Here is a 19952-nt window from a genome sequence, read left to right as displayed (position 1 = left end):
AGACAGAGAGAGAGAGAGGCAGAGATAGGCAGAGGGAGAAGCAGGCTCCATGCAGGAAGCCTGACATGGGACTCGATCCCAGGACTCCAGGATCACACCGTGGACTGAAGGCGGCGCTAAACCATTGAGAGCCACCCGGGCTGCCCAACACATACCATTTTTAAGTGTAAAAGTTCAGTAGTGTTAAATATATTAATATCGTTGTAAAATGTATCTCCAGAACTTTTCATGTTGCAAAATTAAAATTCTGTAACAGTTTTTTAAAAAATTTTATTTATTTGAGAGAGAGAGAGAGAGAGTGCACACACAAACAGTAGAAAGGGCAGAGGGACAGGGACCAGTAGATGTCCCGCTGAACATGGAGCCTGACACAGTGCTCAGTCTCAAGACCCTGAGATTATGACCTGAGCTGAAGTTAGATGCTTGACTAAGCTGCCTAGTCTCTCCAACATTTTTTAAAATTCTGTAACAATTTAGTTTCAACTCCTTCTACCTCAAGTCTCTCAGCCCCTGGTTAACCACCATTTTACTTTTGGTTTCTATGACTTTGATTACTTTAGTTACTTTTTAAAAAAAAATTTTTTTTATTATTTATTTATGATAGTCATACAGAGAGAGAGAGAGAGGCAAAGACATAGGCAGAGGGAGAAGCAGGCTCCATGTACCGGGAGCCTGACGTGGGATTCGATCCCGGGTCTCCAGGATCGCGCCCTGGGCCAAAGGCAGGCGCCAAACTGCTACGCCACCCAGGGATCCCTACTTTAGTTACTTTTATAAGTAGGATTATATTGTATTTACCTTTTTGTGACTGGCTTATTTCACTTAGCATAATGTTCTTATTGTCAAGGATCATCCATATTATAGCATATCCCAGGATTTCCTTTTTGAGAGTGAATAATATTCCATTGCATGGATATACCACATTTATTTTATGTATTTATCTGTTGGTGGACGTTGGGATTGCTTCTACTTCTTGGCTCTTGTAGGTAGTACTGTCATGAACCTGAGGGTGCATGTGTATCACTTGAGGACCCTCCTTTCAGTTCTTTTATGTACATAACCCAGACGTGGATGAATCATATGGTAGATAGTTCTATTTTTCACTTTTTGAAGAGCTTCCAGATTGTTTTCCATAGAAGTTGTACCATTTTACAGTCCCATGAACAGTGCACAAAGCTTCCAGTTTCTCCACATCCTCACCAGCACTTCTTTTCTGGGTTTGTTAGCATTTGTTTTGTTTGTTTGTAATAACTATTCTAATGGATATGAAGTAATATCTCATTGTTTTGATTTCATTTCTATGATGATTAGTTTGGTGTCTTTTCATGTGTTAAATATATATCATCTTTGGAGAAATGTCTGTTAAAATCCTTTGTCTAACTCTTTAATAGGACTATTTGATTTCTTATTGTTGAGCTGTAAGTATTCTTTTTTTTTGTAAGTATTCTTTATGTAGATATTAACCCCTCATCAGGTATATGATTTGCACATATTTTTTCCCATTATGTAGGTTGCCTTTTCACTCTGTTGGTTCTGTCGTTTGATGCATAAAAATTAGGTTTGATGTAGTTCCAGTTGTCTGTTTTTGTTTTTATTGTCTATCTTGATGTCATCCAATAAATTCTTGCCAATTCCAGTGTCTTCAAGCTTATCTCCTTTGTTTTCTTCTAGGAGTTTTATAGTTTTGGGTCTTAAATTTAGATCTTTAATCCATTTTGAGTTGAATTTTTATATGGTATACGGTGAATGTCCAACTTCATTCTTTTGCATGTGAATGTGAGTTTTTCAAGCACCATTTGTTGAAGAGACTGTCCATTTCTCATTGAGTGATTTTTGGCATTCTTGTTGAAGATCATATGACCATATATGTGAAGATTTATTTCTGGCCTTTATGCTCTGTTGCATTGCCTATGTCTGTCTATATGCTAGTACCACTATGTTTTGATTACTGTAGCTTTATATATATTATTTTGAAGTAAGGAAGTGGGACATGGGACACCTCAAACTTTGTTCTTTTTCAAAATTGTTTTGCCTATCAGGAGTTCCTTGAGATTTAATATGAATTTTAGGATAAATTTTTCTTCTTAGTTTCCTTTTCAGGTTGTTCATTGTTAGTGTATAAAAATTGACCTTATTTTTATATTTTGATTATTGTATCCTGTAACTTTGCTAAAGTCATTTATTCTAATAGTTTTTTTGTGGAATTTTTAGGGTTTCCTACAAATAAGGTCATATCCTTTGCCGTCAGATTATTTGACTACTTCTTTTCCAATTTGGATGCATTTTCTTTCTTGCCCAAATGCTGAATTGTTTTTAAAAGGAAATACAAATTGTATTTTTAAAAAAGGAATAGTTGGTGGAGATTCAGGTAGGCCATGGTAAAAATTTTAGAATTTACTCTTTGAAGGCAAAGGGAAAGCATTGGAGGATTTTAACTTAGGAGAAGACAATCAAGTCTGTTGTACTTAAAAAAAAAAAAAGAAAGAAAGAAAGTGGGTCTTAGTAGAAATGTGATGGTATAAGAGTGGATGCAGATGACTAGCATAATGCTACAAAGTGGAGGAGTGGGTGAATGAATGGCAGGAGTAGAGACGGAAAAAAGTGAATGGGTTGGAGTATTTAGGCAATAAGCAGTGACAAAATTAGGTGGTGTGTTGAATGTGTGTGTGAGAAGGAAGCACGAGAGGGCATTTTTAAGGAAACTGTTAGGTTCTTTGCTTGAGCACAACTAAGTAAATTGAGGTAACATACTGTGGGATAGAGATTTCTGTATGCAATTTCAGATGCTTGTTAGAGATGTTGTCTATACCTTGCCCAGTAAATAAGTTGACTCCACTTTGAGGGAAATCTAGGACCTAGTTAGCCTAAGCTTTGGTATATAGGATGCTCATTTAATATTTGTGTAATGATTGATCACAAAAATTCAACTTATATATTGTAAATATTTAATTATCTTTAATGTGGAAACTAGTATTTTTTAAAATTATGTAAGTGGCATTCTATGAAGAGAAGCCATTCTTTCTTAATTGAACTGACTACATATTGATTTACATTGTGATATTATGTCATCCAGCTTTCTTGTTAGGCTCGAAGGTAGTAAAAGCTGCTTTTCTGTTCAAGTCCATAAATATAGAGAGAGTAGATTAAAAAGCTACACACAAGTAAAATTCAAGATATTTTTATTTTTCTGGGATGGGAGTGGGAAAAGCAAGGTGTAGAGCATGAGATGTGATGTGACTAGCTACTCAAGGATATTATAATGCTATAAGAAAAAAACATGTTCTAGATAGGAGAGCAGTAAAAAGATATAAAGGGATCAGAAGTGGAAGGCAATGCAGGAGAAATGGAAAAAGCTAGGGGAGAGGTTCAGCAGGTTCTGAATTGAGTATTAAAATATAATTACTTTTGATCCATGTGAATCCTGAGCTTCAGAATGCATGATTATTTTCCTTTAAAATAATGCTACTTCATAGCTCATTACTGCTATGAAGTGCCAATCTAATTAGAAGTAGTCACATTTACTGTGAATTTGGTTTTCTTATCCTACCACTATATTAAGCTGGAAGTCAGAAGACACATTATTCTGGTCCTGGTTCTGTCATTAACTGGCTTTATGATCCTAGGAAGTTACTTACTTTCTGTGAGCCTCAGTTTACTCATCTGCCAAATGATGGAGCTGGACAAAATTATCTGTAAAGTCCCTTCTGCTCTAATAGTCTATATTTCTTTGGAATCAATTTTGCACTAAGTGTGGCAGTGGTTTCCCATCATTAAAAAAGAAAAAATATCTATGTTTTTGAAATCTTATGTTAACATATATTCTATATATTGAATTAGCTCAAAAATTATATTGCACAATTTGTCATTCTAATTTATGTGTTGCTATTTAAGATTTTTAGGTACTATTTCATGTTCTATTCAGTGTCATCAGTTTTACTAAATACTTTTGCCACCTTTAAATAATATCTTTGCCACAATCCTCAGAATTTGTTGATTATAAGTTTTAGTGGGAGTATTTTAAATAATTCTCAGACTTTGTATTGCTGGATTTTTCCTTTAAAGAGAATTATTGTATTACGAAACTAAAGGTGTTTTTTAAGTCTATGACCTATTTATAGCCAGAACTTTAACTTTTTTATTTTTACGTTTATTTAGAATCTTTACTGATTTTTGGTTTGGCAGTAAACTAAATGGTGAAAGATATTTGCAATATAATTTTCCCAGTGGGATCGTGTGATACTAAAAACAATAATAAAAGTAATGTCCTGTATATGTAAGATTAGAGGCAACACAGAGTTATGCATTTAATTTTATTTATCTGTGCTCAATCTTTATACTTTTTGATTTAGTTTAATATGGCAGAGGGTAGAATAGAATGAAGAGTGACAGGTACAAAGGTGTAGAAAAGGATGGAATTTGGGATCCTGTGTCAAATTATACACTCATGGTTTTAATACTGAGGAGCCATGGTTATACTATCTCATAGAAGAATCTCTTCACCATGGAATACAGTGCAGTTAGATCCAAAAAATAAAAGTACAAGAAGGTAGTAAAGGCTATTTAAAGAAGGAAGAACATCTCTCATTCTCCATCTTTTAATCCACAAATTACTTGCTAGACATGTTTTCCAGTTTGTTCATAAGTAGACAAATTCTGTGTTTTATTTAGAGTATTTAAAAATTATATTACTAAAAGCCTTCCAAAGGTTTCAGGCTAGCCATCACCAAGTAAATTTTTAAACATTTCTCATTCTGGTACAGAAAACAGAAGTTTAAATTTGCACTTGTTAAAACTTAAACTCCTTCACAAATACAAAAAATAAAAATTCTTATTTGTAGTTGATCAAACAAGTAGTAGGAAATTCAAAGAGTTGAACAGACTAGACATGTATTCTGTGTAAGTGGGTCTTAAGCAAATGTTGAGGTTTATCAGTTCCTGTTTTAAAAATTTCAAACCTGCAGAAGTTTCATCAGACTTTCTTGAACCTATTTATTTTCTGTAGATAATTAATTTGTTCTAAAACACCTATTAAAGCAAAATAGACTTCACTTTTGTAACATGAAAAATACATCATCAGTATTGAACACAATATTAGTTGAGTCTCATCTTCTAAAATACCCAAACATTCTTTTGTGATTACCCATGTAAGTGTGTAATGCCCCAGTACAGCAGATTTGCAGGGATACTAATGTCTGATATTCAAGAATAAATGCTGTAGGGAAAAGAATTAGTGTAATTTTAGTAGCATGGGCTATTAGAAATCAATGCAAAAATATTTTTATCATATAAAAGTTAATTCACCTCAATCTAAGTGGGTAAAAATATTTAATGCACCTTTTAAAAGTTAGCAGTATAAACTCCTTTTGCTTTATAAAGTCAAGTATTTTATAATAGCATGACAGTAATAGAAAATCACAAAGAAAAAAGTATTATTAGTTCCTGTGCTTTAAAAAAGATATTCCTTTTAAGTATTTGTATTGCAAATGAATTATTACCAAATGTTAATAATCTATTATGTCTTGTTTTTTAAAGTGAATGAATTTTTAGCTTTTGAGGGTCCCATCTTGTTGGATATGAGAATTAAACATCTAATCAAAACCAATCAGTTAAGTCAAGCAACTGCTCTAGCAAAGCTGTGTTCTGACCATCCAGAGATTGGTACAAAAGGTAGTTTTAAGCAAACTTACCTTGTTTGTCTTTGTACATCATCACCAAATGAAAAGTTAATCGAAGAGGTGAGTATGTTTTCTTTTGTTAGTAATTATTTTTAAAAGTGAAGAAATTAATTTTCAATTAGATTAGAATGTCTTTGACGACTCTTTCTCTTAGATAGTGAGGGACTGTTGTCAATCTTAAATTTTAGTATGCTCTTGGGTAGTGATTCTAAGAAGCTTTCAAAGTTATATGTAAACTGATTTCACCTAGCTTCTGTTTTAAATTGAATCTTTTTCCTGCTGTGGTTAAATTATGGGAAGATGGGAGTAGCTTAACAATTAAGTAGGGTATTTTTATTTGTTAGCAATTGGGCCTTACCTTTCATTTTACCTGACTTCAAGATACTTGTAGATCTTTCTAACTGGCTAATTTAAGTAACTAGAATTTATATGACTTCCTCCTAAAAATATGTTCTCTGTTTATACACATGCATAATGTGCTCAAAAACATATATTCCTAGGGAGCAGTCATATATATAGATAAGTATATATATTAAGATCAAAATTTTATTTGCATATTTAATATAAAACTTTATTTCCTCTGTGAGACATAATTTTTTTTAACTTTTAGTTTGGCATAAAGCATAGTATTTATGTATTTGTTTTATACTACAGAATTCTGAGATAGAATCATGGTCCAAATGGGAATTTGCATTTTGAAGGACTCATAATTCCAAAATGAAGTTGGAGACAGAGTAGGAAAATTAAAAGTTGTTGATCAAGAAACAGGGAATATGCATTTAAATAATTTAGGTAAAACTGTAATGTGTTGAACAGCGTTGATTGAGCATTTAATGCGTACAAGTGTCTTGTATCTCTAATTTAACTATCTTTCAACTCCAGAGCAATAGAGAGAGGAGAAGAAAATGACTATAGATACACTTAAAGATGTGTAATGGGAAGAGTTGAGATACAAAGCTCTGACAATTAACAGAGCTTGCAGTCAGCTGAGTAGACAGATACAGACAGCTGAATGCCCACATGAGGTTAGAGGTTGTAATTATAGTATTAATTGTGTGATTTTTAAAATTTATTTATTATTTATTTGAGAATAGAAAAAGAGGAGGAAGATGGTAGGTAGGCTTGGACCAGGATTAGAAATAAGTTATTGTGGATGGTGAAGATAATGAGGGTTCTGGGAAGAGTGATGTCTGGGAATTTTTAGGCTAGGTAGAATAGAGCCCAAGGCTGTAGCCTAAGAAATTATATCATTAGTTTGGACATTGGCTAAATCAGAGGGTGTTTTTTTTTTTTTCCTTTATTTCTCTTTTATCTCAGATAATTGGCAATTTAGTCTTTGTATATCAGAGCAAAATAGGAGATTGAAGTTTTCTTATTAGTTCAGAATAGCTATGTAGACAGTTAAATTGGCAGACATAAAGTTTCTTGAGATAGCTTTTGAAATGTTTTTGACAATTTTTCTAAAATTCCTAAATTATTGTGTTACTCCCACATCTTAGATATTTTTCAGCTCCTTAGTAAAGCTTTAATCATCAGTTCATTCCTTTCCCTTATGTCAATCTGTCTGTCCATCCTCCCTTTGGCAGTTTTTTATTAAGTGAATGATGTGTGCTATCTAAGCACTGGGGGGGGGGGGGGCGGGGGGTTAAATATGAGTTAAGGCATAAGTCTTGGCCTAAAGAAGCCTGACTTCTAATAGGAAACTATCTAAACGTTGGATCACTAGATTAGCTCTGAAGTCCCTGTTTGAAGTTTGAAGACTGTGAATTTGTAGTAGTATCTAGGAAAACAAAGTGAGCAGTGTCCTAGTATCTTATAAATCCAGTATTTTATTGGTTGTGTCATTAAAGTAAACATAGAATTTAAAAAGTAAAATCCTCTTACTCTGTAACCATTACTTATCCATTTAATACTCCCCCAAGTAATCATTCAGTTTGAAATTTGATACATAACCTTTCTGATATTTTTCTATGCTTCAAACATACATATATACACCCTGACTGCTGGTCACTTTTCTCCCATTTATTATGAACATCTTTTCATATCATTCCATATAAATCAACTCATTCTTTCTCATGGCTGCATAATTCCATAGTATGGATTTGTAATATCTTTAATCAGACTAGGGGACATTTAAATGGTTTCCTTATATATACATCCTTTTATTCTTGTCAGGGATACACTGCTAATAGGGCAAATTTCTGGAAGCAGAATTGCTGGATCAAGGAGTCTACACATTTTAAATTAATAGATAGGGCCATACTACTATCCAAAAAAGATAGATTATGCCAATTTATACTCCCATAAACAATATATGAAATTTCATCTTTCCTAATACTGGAGATTATTTGCTTAAATTTTTGATAGCCTGAGAGTTAAAAAAAAATAGCTCATGATTTCATTTTGTTTCCTTAGTATGAGAAGTTTACCACTTAAGTTCTTTTTTATTTTTTTTTAAAGATTTTAAAGATTTTACTTCTTTATGTGAGAGAGAAAAGGCATGAGCAGGGGGAGGGGCAGAGGAAGAAGCAGGTTCTCCTCTGAGCAGGGAGCCTGATGCAGGGCTCAGTCCCAGGACCTGGGATCATGACCCAGGCTGAAGGCAGATGCTTAACTTGCTGAGCTACCCACACGCCCCAAGATTTATTTATTTATTTATTTATGAGAGAGAGAGCATGCCTGCCCATGAGAGAGCTAGTAGGGGGAGGAACAGAAGGAGAGAATCTTTCAAGCAGACTCCCTGCTGAGCACAGAGCCCACAGGGGAACTCCAGGGGGGCTGGATCCCAGGACCCATGAAATTATAACCTGAGTCAAAACTCAGAGTTGGACAGTCAAACAACTGAGACACACAGGATCCTCTAAGTTTCTTTTTAGATGGAACTCAATTTTATGTGATTAGAGCCAATACATTTTATTTTTTAAAAGATTTTATTTGTTTATTTGAGAGAGAAAGAGCATGAGTGGAGGGGATGGGACAGAGGAGAAGCAGCCTTCTCCCTGAGCAGGGACCTTGATGCAGGGCTCAGTCCCAGGACCCAGAGATCATGACCTGAGCCAAAGGCAGATGCTTAACCAACTGAGCCACCCAGGCAGCCCCCTAAATACATTTTAAAAGTATACTTGGCAGTCATACATAAAATCCTGATGAAGTGCTCTATATTTTTTTAACACCTGGCATAAAAAGCCATTTTATTTTTTTATTATTTATTATTTTTTTGGAATTTTTTTAAAGGTTTTATTTATTTACTCATGAGAGATACACAGAGAGAGAGACACAGGTAGAGGGAGAAGCAGGCTCCACGCAAGGAGCCCGATGTGGGACTCGATCCCGGGACTCCAGGATCATGCCCTGGACTGAAGGTGGTGCTAAACCGCTGAGCCACCTGGGCTGCCCTAAAAAGCCATTTTAAAGCTTAAAATGATTTTTCTGCTTTACAGAGGGAGTTAGCATAATATGCTTTAACAGATCATTCTGATTTCAAAAATTTATTCACAGTTCTAAATTTTCTGGTATTTAAATTTTTGCTGGTTTTTCAAAGCAATAGAGAAAAGATGTTTACGATAGATGGTCACTATTTAGCTAAATACTGGTAATTCCTACTTTATGCTGCCTTGGATTTTAAAAAAATAATTCTTGTTTATTGATACTTATATTTGACTTGTATTTCACTTTTATGGTTTGAATTCAGCCATCCATTAGTTTAATTATGTTTTTATTTTCCCTGCCATTATTTTTAGTGTCCTATTTTTTTCGAGAGGACCATCTAGTGGCAAACCAGGGAAATGAAGGCTATGAAATACACACTGAAAAGTATTTTCCTAGTATACCTATAATAAAAAGTGAGATTTTCTGTATTATTGAATATGACAAATGTTTCAGTTGATATGTTGTATATATGTGAAATATGGAGAGGTTATTTTACACACAAATATATATTTCCAGTTACTAAGTGTAAGCTAATAATGTAGGTAATGTCATTGGGAAAATAAATTTCCTCATAGGTAATGCATGCATTTTACATCATTTGAGCATTCAAGAAGAGTGGCTTAGGTTTTAGAAGAACAACAAACGACCAGATTCAAAACAAATCATACTTTCAGGATATAAGATTTTTTATTGGGGATCCCTGGGTGGCTCAGCGGTTTCGCGCCTGCCTTTGGCCCAGGGCGTGATCCTGGAGTCCCGGGAGTCCCGCGTCGGGCTCCCGGCATGGAGCCTGCTTCTCCCTCTGCCTGTGTCTCTGCCTCTCTCTCTCTCTCTCTCTCTCTCTCTCTCTCTATGTCTATCATGAATACAGTTTTTAAAAAATCTTTAAAAAAATATTTTTTATTAAACCTGAACATGTAAACAATCAATATTTAGCAGTAAAGGGCCTCATTCTAGAAAGAGCACAGACTTGGAAGCTCCACTTGGGTTGAAATCTTAACTGCCACTAATTAAGCATGTGTCTTTGATCAAGAACTTAACCTCTTTGAACCTTATGTCTAAAAAGTTAATAGTATCTACCAGGCCAGCTATTTTGCTGGTTAGCAATGCTATTTCTGAAGAAGCTGGGACTAATAAACAAGTAGTAGCTGCTATGACAGTTATGATCAACATGAAAAAATAAAACTTAATGGGTTGACTTCTAAAAAGATTTGCGTGTGTGTACCAGGGTATCTGTTTAAAGTTAACACAGCTTGCATTAAAGATAATATGATGAAATGGAAAGCATGAGTCTTTAATGTCAGTTAGACAAAATTTGATTTATAGCTCTACCACTTAATTAACTATTGCAACTTGGGCAAATCACATAATTTCTTTGAGCCCCATATTCATTGTATATAAAATGTTAATGATTATACCTACCTAGGAGAAAATTTATGATTAAATAATAAAATATAGTCTGATAAAGTAATGTAGTTATTTGAAAATATTTATTGTATAATTATATATTGTTCAGCCCTTTTTTTGTTTGTTTAAATGGGGTCGCTTATAGATAAAGATTTGTTAGAAAGTGATGGAGTAGTAGTGGAAAGAGCACTGCACCAGGGAGTTCCAGGACTCAGATTTCAGTCTTAACTCTGCCACTAACTTCATCATTCCTGTGAGGAATCATTGTTAAACGCACAGACTCAGAGTTGGGTCTTTTCTTGTTTTAGAGTTTTCTAGCTCAACTTAATGTATACAATGAAACCTCTGAATCTATCCTCATGCAGCCTTTATCCTCCTCAAAGATCAACCTTAAGATTATCCTCATTTAAACACTTTTTTAATATTTTATTTATTTATTCATGAGAGACACTGAGAGGCAGAGAAACAGGCAGAGGGAGAAGCAGGGTCCCTGCAAGGAGCCCCATGTGGGACTTGATCCCAGGACCCAGGATAACCACCTGAGCTGAAGGCAGATGCCCAACCACTGAGCCACCCAAGTACCCCTCATTTAGACACTTGTTCAGTCCTAAACACATTACCTTTTAAACATACACTTTTCCTGTACTCAAAAGTTGATCAGGCGAGACAGAAGATCAACAAGGAGGAGGGGTATGGTTATCTCTTTAGTACTTGGGTGCCAATGGTCTGTATTGGTCTTCAATTTTTTTTTTGCCATTTGTCAGTTATACCATGTTGGAATTAATCTTTTTATTTTGTGGAACACCAGTGATTTGTGATCCTATGTTTGCCGTATCTTTGTATTACAGCAAATGCTTGTAGAGATCTGTTTACGTAGTAAATCATTGTATTGTGGTAGTAAATTTTAATTTTTCCAAAAATAAGCAATAGATGTAAGTGTGTAATTAAATGAAGAAGTTGCCTTCATCTAGGTTATACTTATGCATGCATGACTGTTGACAGGCTTTGAGATGGAATGAATTTGTATGAAAAGAAAAATAATGGAGATTTATAGAACACTGAGGTGAGCTTAATTTAAAGGTGGTATAAACTGCATAAAATGTTTCATAGTATACTTTTTTCCCTCAGATGAATAGACACTTTATTAGTCTATATTCAATAGACTTGTCTGTGTCTTTCTGCTGATTCTAATGCTTTTTAAATTACCAGTTAAAAGGGGGATAAGTACAACTTTTCTTTTTCAGTATCATAGACCTGATTAATGGGTAGAGGGTGCTTATAATTAACCTTAGCTATTTCATATAAATATTTGTAAAGTTCATGAAAATAGTTGGTTCTCTGACTTGAAGAAAGATTACTTCTTCACTGTAGCTCAGTAATCACAAAGTATGAATTGATAGTATGAGTTAATGAGGTTTTACTGATAAAAATGATCTGTAAATATCCAGTGAAGATTTTTAAGTATATTATTATATATCTTAATAATAAAACCATTTTATGGCATATTTTCTATATCCTTTTTTCTGTAGATTTCAGAAGTTGATTGCAAAGATGCACTAGAAATGATCTGTAACTTAGAATCTGAGGGTGATGAAAAAAGTGCTCTTGTCTTATGTACTGCATTTTTATCACGTCAGCTCCAACAAGGAGATATGTACTGTGCTTGGTGAGTTGGTTTTATTTTGTAAAGAAAAGCTTGTTAAATAAGAATACCAGCGAGGTTGTGAGAATTCAGAGAGCTTAAGAACATATTTTTTAATCTTTCAAAGTCTTAAAGCAAAAAGCTTATTTTCGGTTATTAAATACTGTGCAAACTGATTATCGTTCATGTTATAACTTTAAATTTTTTTATATTAAGGACCACACAACTTCTTAGTATAACAGTAATCACTGTGTGATTAATAATGATCAGGAAATTTTTAGATGTTAGAAGATGAAAGAAAGGTTTATTTTGTCTAATGCCACAATTTTTTCAGATGTGTTTCAGTCTGTGATTGAATGTGTATGTATTTTCCTCTGCATATTACACACTTTTAACTGTATAATTAGCTGCTAGTGATTTATGTATGGAAATAGAGTTCATTTTACATCTGTGAGATAGTCTACTTCACTAACTTCTTGAGTACACATTTCTTTATATGGTACATTTTCAAGTGTGCAAAGCCTGTTATATATGTATAATCTTTGGAGCATACAACTAATAGAGATATTGGCCTCAACTGACTCAAAAAATCTTAAGATTAGTTGTAAATCAATGTGTTAGCTAAAACTGACCTTTTATCTGGTCATTGAACAGCATTATTAGTCTTCAGTGTTGTGTTAGTGATACTGGAAACAAAATTTAGTTTACAGTTTTCTGACACTTAAGGATTTCTATGAAATGACACATGACATACAAATGCCATGAATATAGGACAGTCAAGCTAAATAAATGTGCAATTAAAGAAGAATAAAGTTCATAATTATAAAGGTTTTCTGAGCAGTTGAGTGTTTTGTTACGAAGGGAAAATCGTATCTGCAGTACAGAGAGTATGTAAAAGGTGGGTATAAGGATTCTGAAGGGAAAATAAGAAACATGCATTTACTGAGGAGAAGTAGATTTTCCATGTAATATAAATATTAGAAGTGACTAAAAATTAACTCATATTGCTTTTTAAGAAAAGCAGCAAAGTCCGGATTTCATATCAAGAAAGGCAATCTATTATAAGCCTTTAAATAGGAGGACAAAATAGAAATTTATCTTTAAGAAGTGCTGTTTAATACAAGTACTTGAGAACGGATTGGGGTCTGAACAGTGAGACAGTTGGGGGAAAAAAGTGGTAGGACAGAGTTGAGCTAGGAAAGTCAACTAGAAAACCAATTAACAGTCCAACTGGGAAGTTATGAAGGCTTCCTTATGGATATGGGATGGGGTGAAAAAAATGTTAAAGATAACAGTCTTTAGGATAGTAGAAAGCAGAGTTCGATAGGGTCAGTGATAATGATACATTTAATTACAAAGATGGTGAACTGGAAAGGATGTTAATAATCTTTTTCATATATTAAGTTTCAGGTTTGTTTCAGGTTTCAAAAGAGATCAAAGTGGAGAAGTCTTATAAAGAACTAGAGAGGTGAAAGTGGTTAAGACTGGAGAGAGAGATTTTGAATATATAGGTTAAAATCCAGTAAATGAACAAGTTATTCAAGTGGGTGGTCAAGGGGCAGAGTTCCTGGGAGTATAAACTAAGGAAATAATAATAGGAAAGGCTTGTATTGAGGAGAATACTTGGTGAAAAAAGTTGAAGCAAGAAAGATGATTTTTGGAGGACAGAAGAGAAATAGGATGATAGGTAAAAGGAAGGAAAAGTCATCATTTCAGTAGGATTATTTTTCTGTGAAAAATATATTCTAGTTGCATTTGAAATAAATTTTAAAATTCATTTTTCAAAGTTTCTTTTATTCACTAATTTGACAGAAATTAGTTAAATTTCTTTTGAGTTCTGTGTTATTGATTGTTAACATTTATCTAATTTAATCAACCAATTGGTCAATTTTCAATTTAAGGTAGAAGGTAAAATTAAATGCTTTTAAAAATATACCATTGATCTATGTATGCATTTTATACATACACACACATTTTGTGCTTTATTACATAAAGTTCAGATGTGGCTCAGTTACTGTTTATATTGTGTAAATGAGAGGTGCTTTACTAATAATTGGCAGTACTCGCTGACATTGAAAAATATTAATAAAATGATAAATCATTTCTTGATTTTATTTAGTCTCCAAAAGTTGATATATATTTTATATTTAATAATCTAATTTAAACTTAATTTCCACATGTAGAATTAGAATCTAAAACTAGTTTTAAATTCAAATATAATGACTAGACCAACATAGTCCACGATTATTACATTACTGCTCCAATTTATTTTTTATACTTTTTTTTAGGGAACTCACTCTCTTTTGGAGTAAATTACAGCAAAGAGTAGAACCATCTATACAAGTGTACCTAGAAAGATGTCGGCAACTTTCTCTGTTAACCAAGACGGTATATCACATTTTCTTCCTGATTAAAGTTATTAATTCAGAGGTAAGAATAATTGAGCTATTTTTTCTTAATTTAAGATATATTCATTATCTTTAATAAAAAACTATTATTTTGGCACCTCTTCCAGTGATTTTTGTTATTTCATTTAGAGTTTTGAACATTGCTTTTTTTTTATTAGTCTTAATAGGTATTTGATACAGAAAAACTTACAAATGCAAATGGGGGCTTACTCTTGACCTGAAGAAAAGTAATACACATACTCTAGTATTTTATCATTCTACAATTTTTACTCCTAGGTGTTATGCTGTTTTGATAATTTGTATAAATTTAGAAAGTATAAAGAAAAATATAGAGATAGCTTCCGTTGCTAGCTGTCTGGCAAATTACATTATCTAAAAATCCTTCTTCCATAAAATGCCCCAAAATAATTGATGAAATAAACATTTTGATGTATCTGATATTGTAAGAATGTTAGGGGAAATCCATAGGCTCAAAATGAGGAGGAACTTAAAAACTGGAGCAGAAAGCTTGAGCTGTTGCTGGGTCTCTCCTGGTGGATATTGGGATGTGTTACTAATTAGAGTAACTGAGGAGTTTGCACATGGGGATGGGAGGTAGCTTTATGGATAAGAGATAAGATCTTAGGACCTCTCAAGTTGGGGAGTTGGAGCTGAGCTTTCTGTCCGTCTGCCCTACCTGTGAAGTCCTATAATTTCATTGAAAAACTAGACTAGAAAATACTATTTTAAATACAGATAGATGGGCAGCCCAGGTGGCTCAGTGGTTTAGCACCACCTTTAGCCCAGGGCATGATCTTGGAGACCTGGGATTGAGTACCACATCAGGCTCCCTGCATGGAGCCTGCTTCTCCCTCTGCCTGTGTCTCTGCCTCTCTCTCTCTTTCTCTCGCTCTCTCTGTGTATCTCATGAATAAATAAATAAAATATTTTTTTAGAAAATACAGATAGATGATAGGAAACCCTGTGCATGTTCTACTGGGCTGTGGGTCAGACAAGGAAAAATGTTTCCCTTAAGAAGTTGTAACCATAGGTCTACCCTCACACAGATTTGGGATCTAAATTTACCCTATCTATATAGTCCAGAAATCCCCATGCCAAGTAACATTTAAGAAGGTAAGGGTGGAGTACTGGGCAGGTAACACCTGGCAGAAGCAAATGCAGAACTTCTTTAGAGGGACATAGCCTCAATGCAGCATTCTCAGGTAAAGCTCTGCTTAAGATGAGTTCATGATCAGGGTTTACAGAACATGAAGCAGCTTGTCATGAGGGAATTTTGGCAGAGAAAAATAACAATAGGATTAAACATGCAAGGATAGACACTATAAATTACATATTTTTAAAGATGTAAATAAATTTAACCAAGATTTATAAAGCAGGCACGCCTGGGTGGCTCAGTTAAGCATCTGCCTTCGGCTCAGGTCATGATCACAGGGTGCTTAGATCAAGCCCCATGTTGGACTCCCTGCCCAGCAGGGAACTTGCTTCTCTCTCTCTCTCTGCCCTCTGTCTGCTTATGCTCTTTCTCTTGCTCTCTTTCTCTCAAATAAATAAAATCTTTAAAAAAAAAATTTTATAAAGCATATGAAACAAAGTGACACAAATGAATGTCAGTAGACAAAAAGAATAGAATTATTTGCCTAACACTTTAAATAACACAATTGTGGAAAATTCTATAAAATACATATATTTAAAGACCTAAAATAAAGAATTAAAACATGAGAAAGAAAGATACTATCAAAACAACTAAGCAGATTTTAAAGAGTCCAAAGAACTTTTAGGAATAAACAATCATTGAAATGGAAGACACTTAATAAGTAGATTAAGCAGATTAGATACAACTCAACAGGAAAGTGATAGCAGAAGTTGCATATTCATTTTTATTTATTATCTAAATTGGAATCCAAGTTTTACAGAATTAATTTATTTTCTTATAGTAACCCTTATAGTAATGCAGTGGGTTTCCATATTAAATGTACACAGAAGATATTTTCCAGAGTTGCAACCATTGCATAGAATGGGGTGCCAAACAGCATTTAAGGAATCCTTAAGAACAGAGATGTAGCATGATAAGTATTTTTTTTTAAGGTCTGTTTATTGAAGACAGAGAAAGAGAGAAGGAGCACATGAGCTGGGGGTAGGGGAGGCAGATGTAGAGGGAGAGAGAAAATAATCTTGATCATACAAACCTGCGTTCATGATCTGAGCCAAAATGAAGAGTCAGACATTTAACTGACTCAGCCACCTAGGATCCCCAAGAGATATTTTTTAATTCACGTGTAATTGCCTTTTTTTTTTTTTTTTTTAAGGAAAGACCAAAAGATAATCTCCTGTCCCCCTTTATTTTTTTTTATTTTTATTTTTTGAAATCGTTCACACAGAGAACTCCCTGTGTGTCTAGTCACATTCTTGACAGCTTTTAAGTCTTTTTTTTTTTAATTTTTTATTTATTTATGATAGTCACACAGAGACAGAGAGAGAGAGGCAGAGACACAGGCAGAGGGAGAAGCAGGCTCCATGCACCAGGAGCCTGACGTGGGATTCGATCCCGGGTCTCCAGGATCGTGCCCTGGGCCAAAGGCAGGCGCTAAACCGCTGCACCATCCAGGGATCCCTCCTGTCCCCCTTTAAAGGTAACTTTTAAAATCTGTAATTGGTAGGACACCTGGGTGGCTCAGCGGTTGAGCGTCTGCCTTTGGCTCAGGACGTGATCCCAGTCCCAGGATCGAGTCCCACATCAGGCTCCCTGCGAGGAGCTTGTTTCTCCCTCTCTCTGTGTCTCTACCTCTCTGTCTCTCATGAATAAATAAATAAAATCTTTTAAAAATAATGTGTAGTTGGTCAATAAATCTTACATATATCGTCATTTTTTTCTCCTGAAATAATTTCTTTTCAGGAATAAAGAATAAGAGTCAGTTCATCTCCTTTCTAGTTTTTCTCTGTCTGGCTCTTATCCTGATTTTTCATCTTATATATTGTAGTGTTGCAGTTTTAAAAAGGTAAACTTAATATTAAGTTTCTTTAAAAATTACTGTGCAATTTTGGGGCACCTGCGGGGCTCTGTCAGCTAGGAATCTGCCTTCAGCTCAGGTCATAAGGCCAAGGTCTGGGATCAAGCCCTGCATCTGGCTCTCTGCTCTGTGGGGAGCCTGCTTCTCCTCCCACTACCCCTGCCTATGTTCTCTCGCTCTCTCTGTCAAATAAATAAAATCTTTTAAAAAAAATTACTGTGTAGTTTTAAAATATAGGTTGTGCCACTGCTTTATGTCTGACTTGAATAGCAGTATAGCGCAGTGGAAGGAGCTTGAAACTAGAAGCCAGACAAATTAAGTATAAATCTTGAGTTTCTGTTGACCACGTGGTAACTAACCACTTTGTATTTCATTTTTAAATAAGATTAAAAATGAATATCAGTAGACAAATAGAATAGGATAATTCTATTATTCTAGATAGGTAAAAGTGACTGGGTAGGTAAAAGTGACTCTCCTCCCTCAACCTTATACCCTGTTCACAAGGAGATTGTGTTAGGGAAAAACTTGGACAAGAGCTACACTGTCCATTATGGTAGCCAGTAGCCACATTTTAGGTGCTTAGTAGCTCCATGTGATTAGTGACTACCATATTGAATAGCATACAGAACACTTCATCATCATAGACAGTTCTGTTGAATAGAGCCTTTCCAAAGAGACTTTGGGGTCAGAAGTAAAAGCACATAAAAAAGTGGTTAAAAGCATGAATAATAGCTTAGAAAGTTGGGCCAGGAGAGCTCACCTATTAACAAGAGTAACTTGCAACTTGCTAATTAATTACTCTGCTCCAAAAATCTGGTTTCCCGTTGCATAAAATTTTTTCCCCTTTGGTTTTTACTTTATGAAAAATGACCAGGCATAGGTTTTATCTTAAAACTAGAATCATAGGGGCAGGTGTGTGGCTCAGTTGGTTAGGCATCTGACTCTTGATTTCAGCTCCAGTTGTGATCTCAGTAAGAAAGAGCCATGCATTGAGCTCTGAGCACAGCTGGAAGTCTGCTTGAGATTCTTTCTCTCTGTCTCTAGTCCTGCTGGTGTGTGTGTATTCACAGTCTCTCTCAAATAAATATTTAAAACAACCCTAGAATCATAGTTTTTCTGTTTGTTTTAGGACTAAAAGAGACCTTAAAGTTAATGCTGTAATGACTAGGTTCTAGTATAACTCATTATCTTTCACGTCCTATAATTTAGTCTCAAGGTTAGTGGTTTGGGTTAACTGGTGGCCCTCTTTCAAAATTCCAGGAGCTGTTGAAGACTGTTAATTGGCCATTTTATTCTGCGTTTTCCTAGACTCTTTACATTAAAAGGTTGAAAAGTATTGCTCTGCCCTTAAGGCTTTCATAGTCTATTAATGGGGAGACACACACAGAGTTGCAATATGGTATGGGTCTTTCTGTTTTGGTGGAGTGCTAAGACTCCTGTGGGAGCACAGTGCCTAGTATACAGTGCCTAGTATAAAGTAGGTGCTGAATGAATAAGAGAGGTGGGCCATCTAACCCTCTTGTCTGTTTTGACTCTGAGTAATAGCCAGAGTGGGAGGGTAAAAAGTGTTCCTATTACTAGAAAAAGCATGGGAAGTTGTGTAAAGAAAAAACTTATTCTCCTCTATTCTCTTCTCACTGAATACTTCTGGTCATCAAATATGTGGAGAATTTTCTCCACATCGAGGAGATATCTGATTCTGTGGACACCAGCTGGATATCCTACAGCTTAACTCAAGTCCGACACTATTTACCTGGAGATAGCACAGTTGCACAAGAGTGCCACATACATACACACCCCTTCAGATACCAGTCACAAGTCCAGTTTGTCTTCATCTATAATTCTGACCAACTGGCTAAAATCAGAAGTTCCCACAACCTCCTCTTCAGATTTGATTAATTTTCTAGAGTGACTCACAGAATTCAGGAAGACAGTTTACCTACTAGATTACTGGTTTTATGAAAGGATACAACTCTGGAAGAACTAGATGGAAGATATGCATAGGACAATGGGTAAGCTGCTGTCCCAGATCTCCACCTGTTCACCAGTGCGAATGTCCCTGAACCCCGTTCTTTTTGGGTTTTTATGGAGGCTTCCCATTACATGGGCATAGTTGATTAAATCTTCAGCCACCATTGACGATTGATTCAGACCCCAGCTTTTCTCCCTTCCTTGGGGATGGGGATGGGGCTGGGGACGGGGGGCAAGAGCTGAAAGTTCCAACCCTGTAAACACAGGTTTGTTCCCCTATCAGCCCCCATCCGGTGGTTATCTAGGGGCTTTCCAAAAATTGCCTCATTAACATAAACTCCTTTGTGGTTAAAAGGGCCTTATTAATAACAACACCTGTTTCACAGTTTAAGGCTCTAGCTATTTCAGGAGC

The 19952-nt window shown here is 34.9% G+C and overlaps 1 protein-coding gene across 3 annotated transcripts in view; it reads left to right on the top strand.

Moving 5' to 3' along the window:
- The window catches only part of ZNF292 (zinc finger protein 292), a 101528-nt gene that overhangs the window by 69627 nt on the left and 11949 nt on the right, over positions 1-19952 (top strand). For all 3 annotated transcript variants that reach the window (XM_077903151.1, XM_077903150.1, XM_077903152.1), the window contains 3 exons: positions 5533-5735; positions 12041-12177; positions 14442-14583. In XM_077903151.1, coding sequence (XP_077759277.1) covers positions 5533-5735; positions 12041-12177; positions 14442-14583 — 482 coding nt within the window. The remainder of the gene's footprint in view (positions 1-5532; positions 5736-12040; positions 12178-14441; positions 14584-19952) is intronic.

Source organism: Canis aureus, chromosome 7 (assembly GCF_053574225.1).
Source record: "Canis aureus isolate CA01 chromosome 7, VMU_Caureus_v.1.0, whole genome shotgun sequence".
NCBI classification, from domain to species: domain Eukaryota; kingdom Metazoa; phylum Chordata; class Mammalia; order Carnivora; family Canidae; genus Canis; species Canis aureus.
This window is presented reverse-complemented; position numbering and strand designations above follow the sequence as displayed.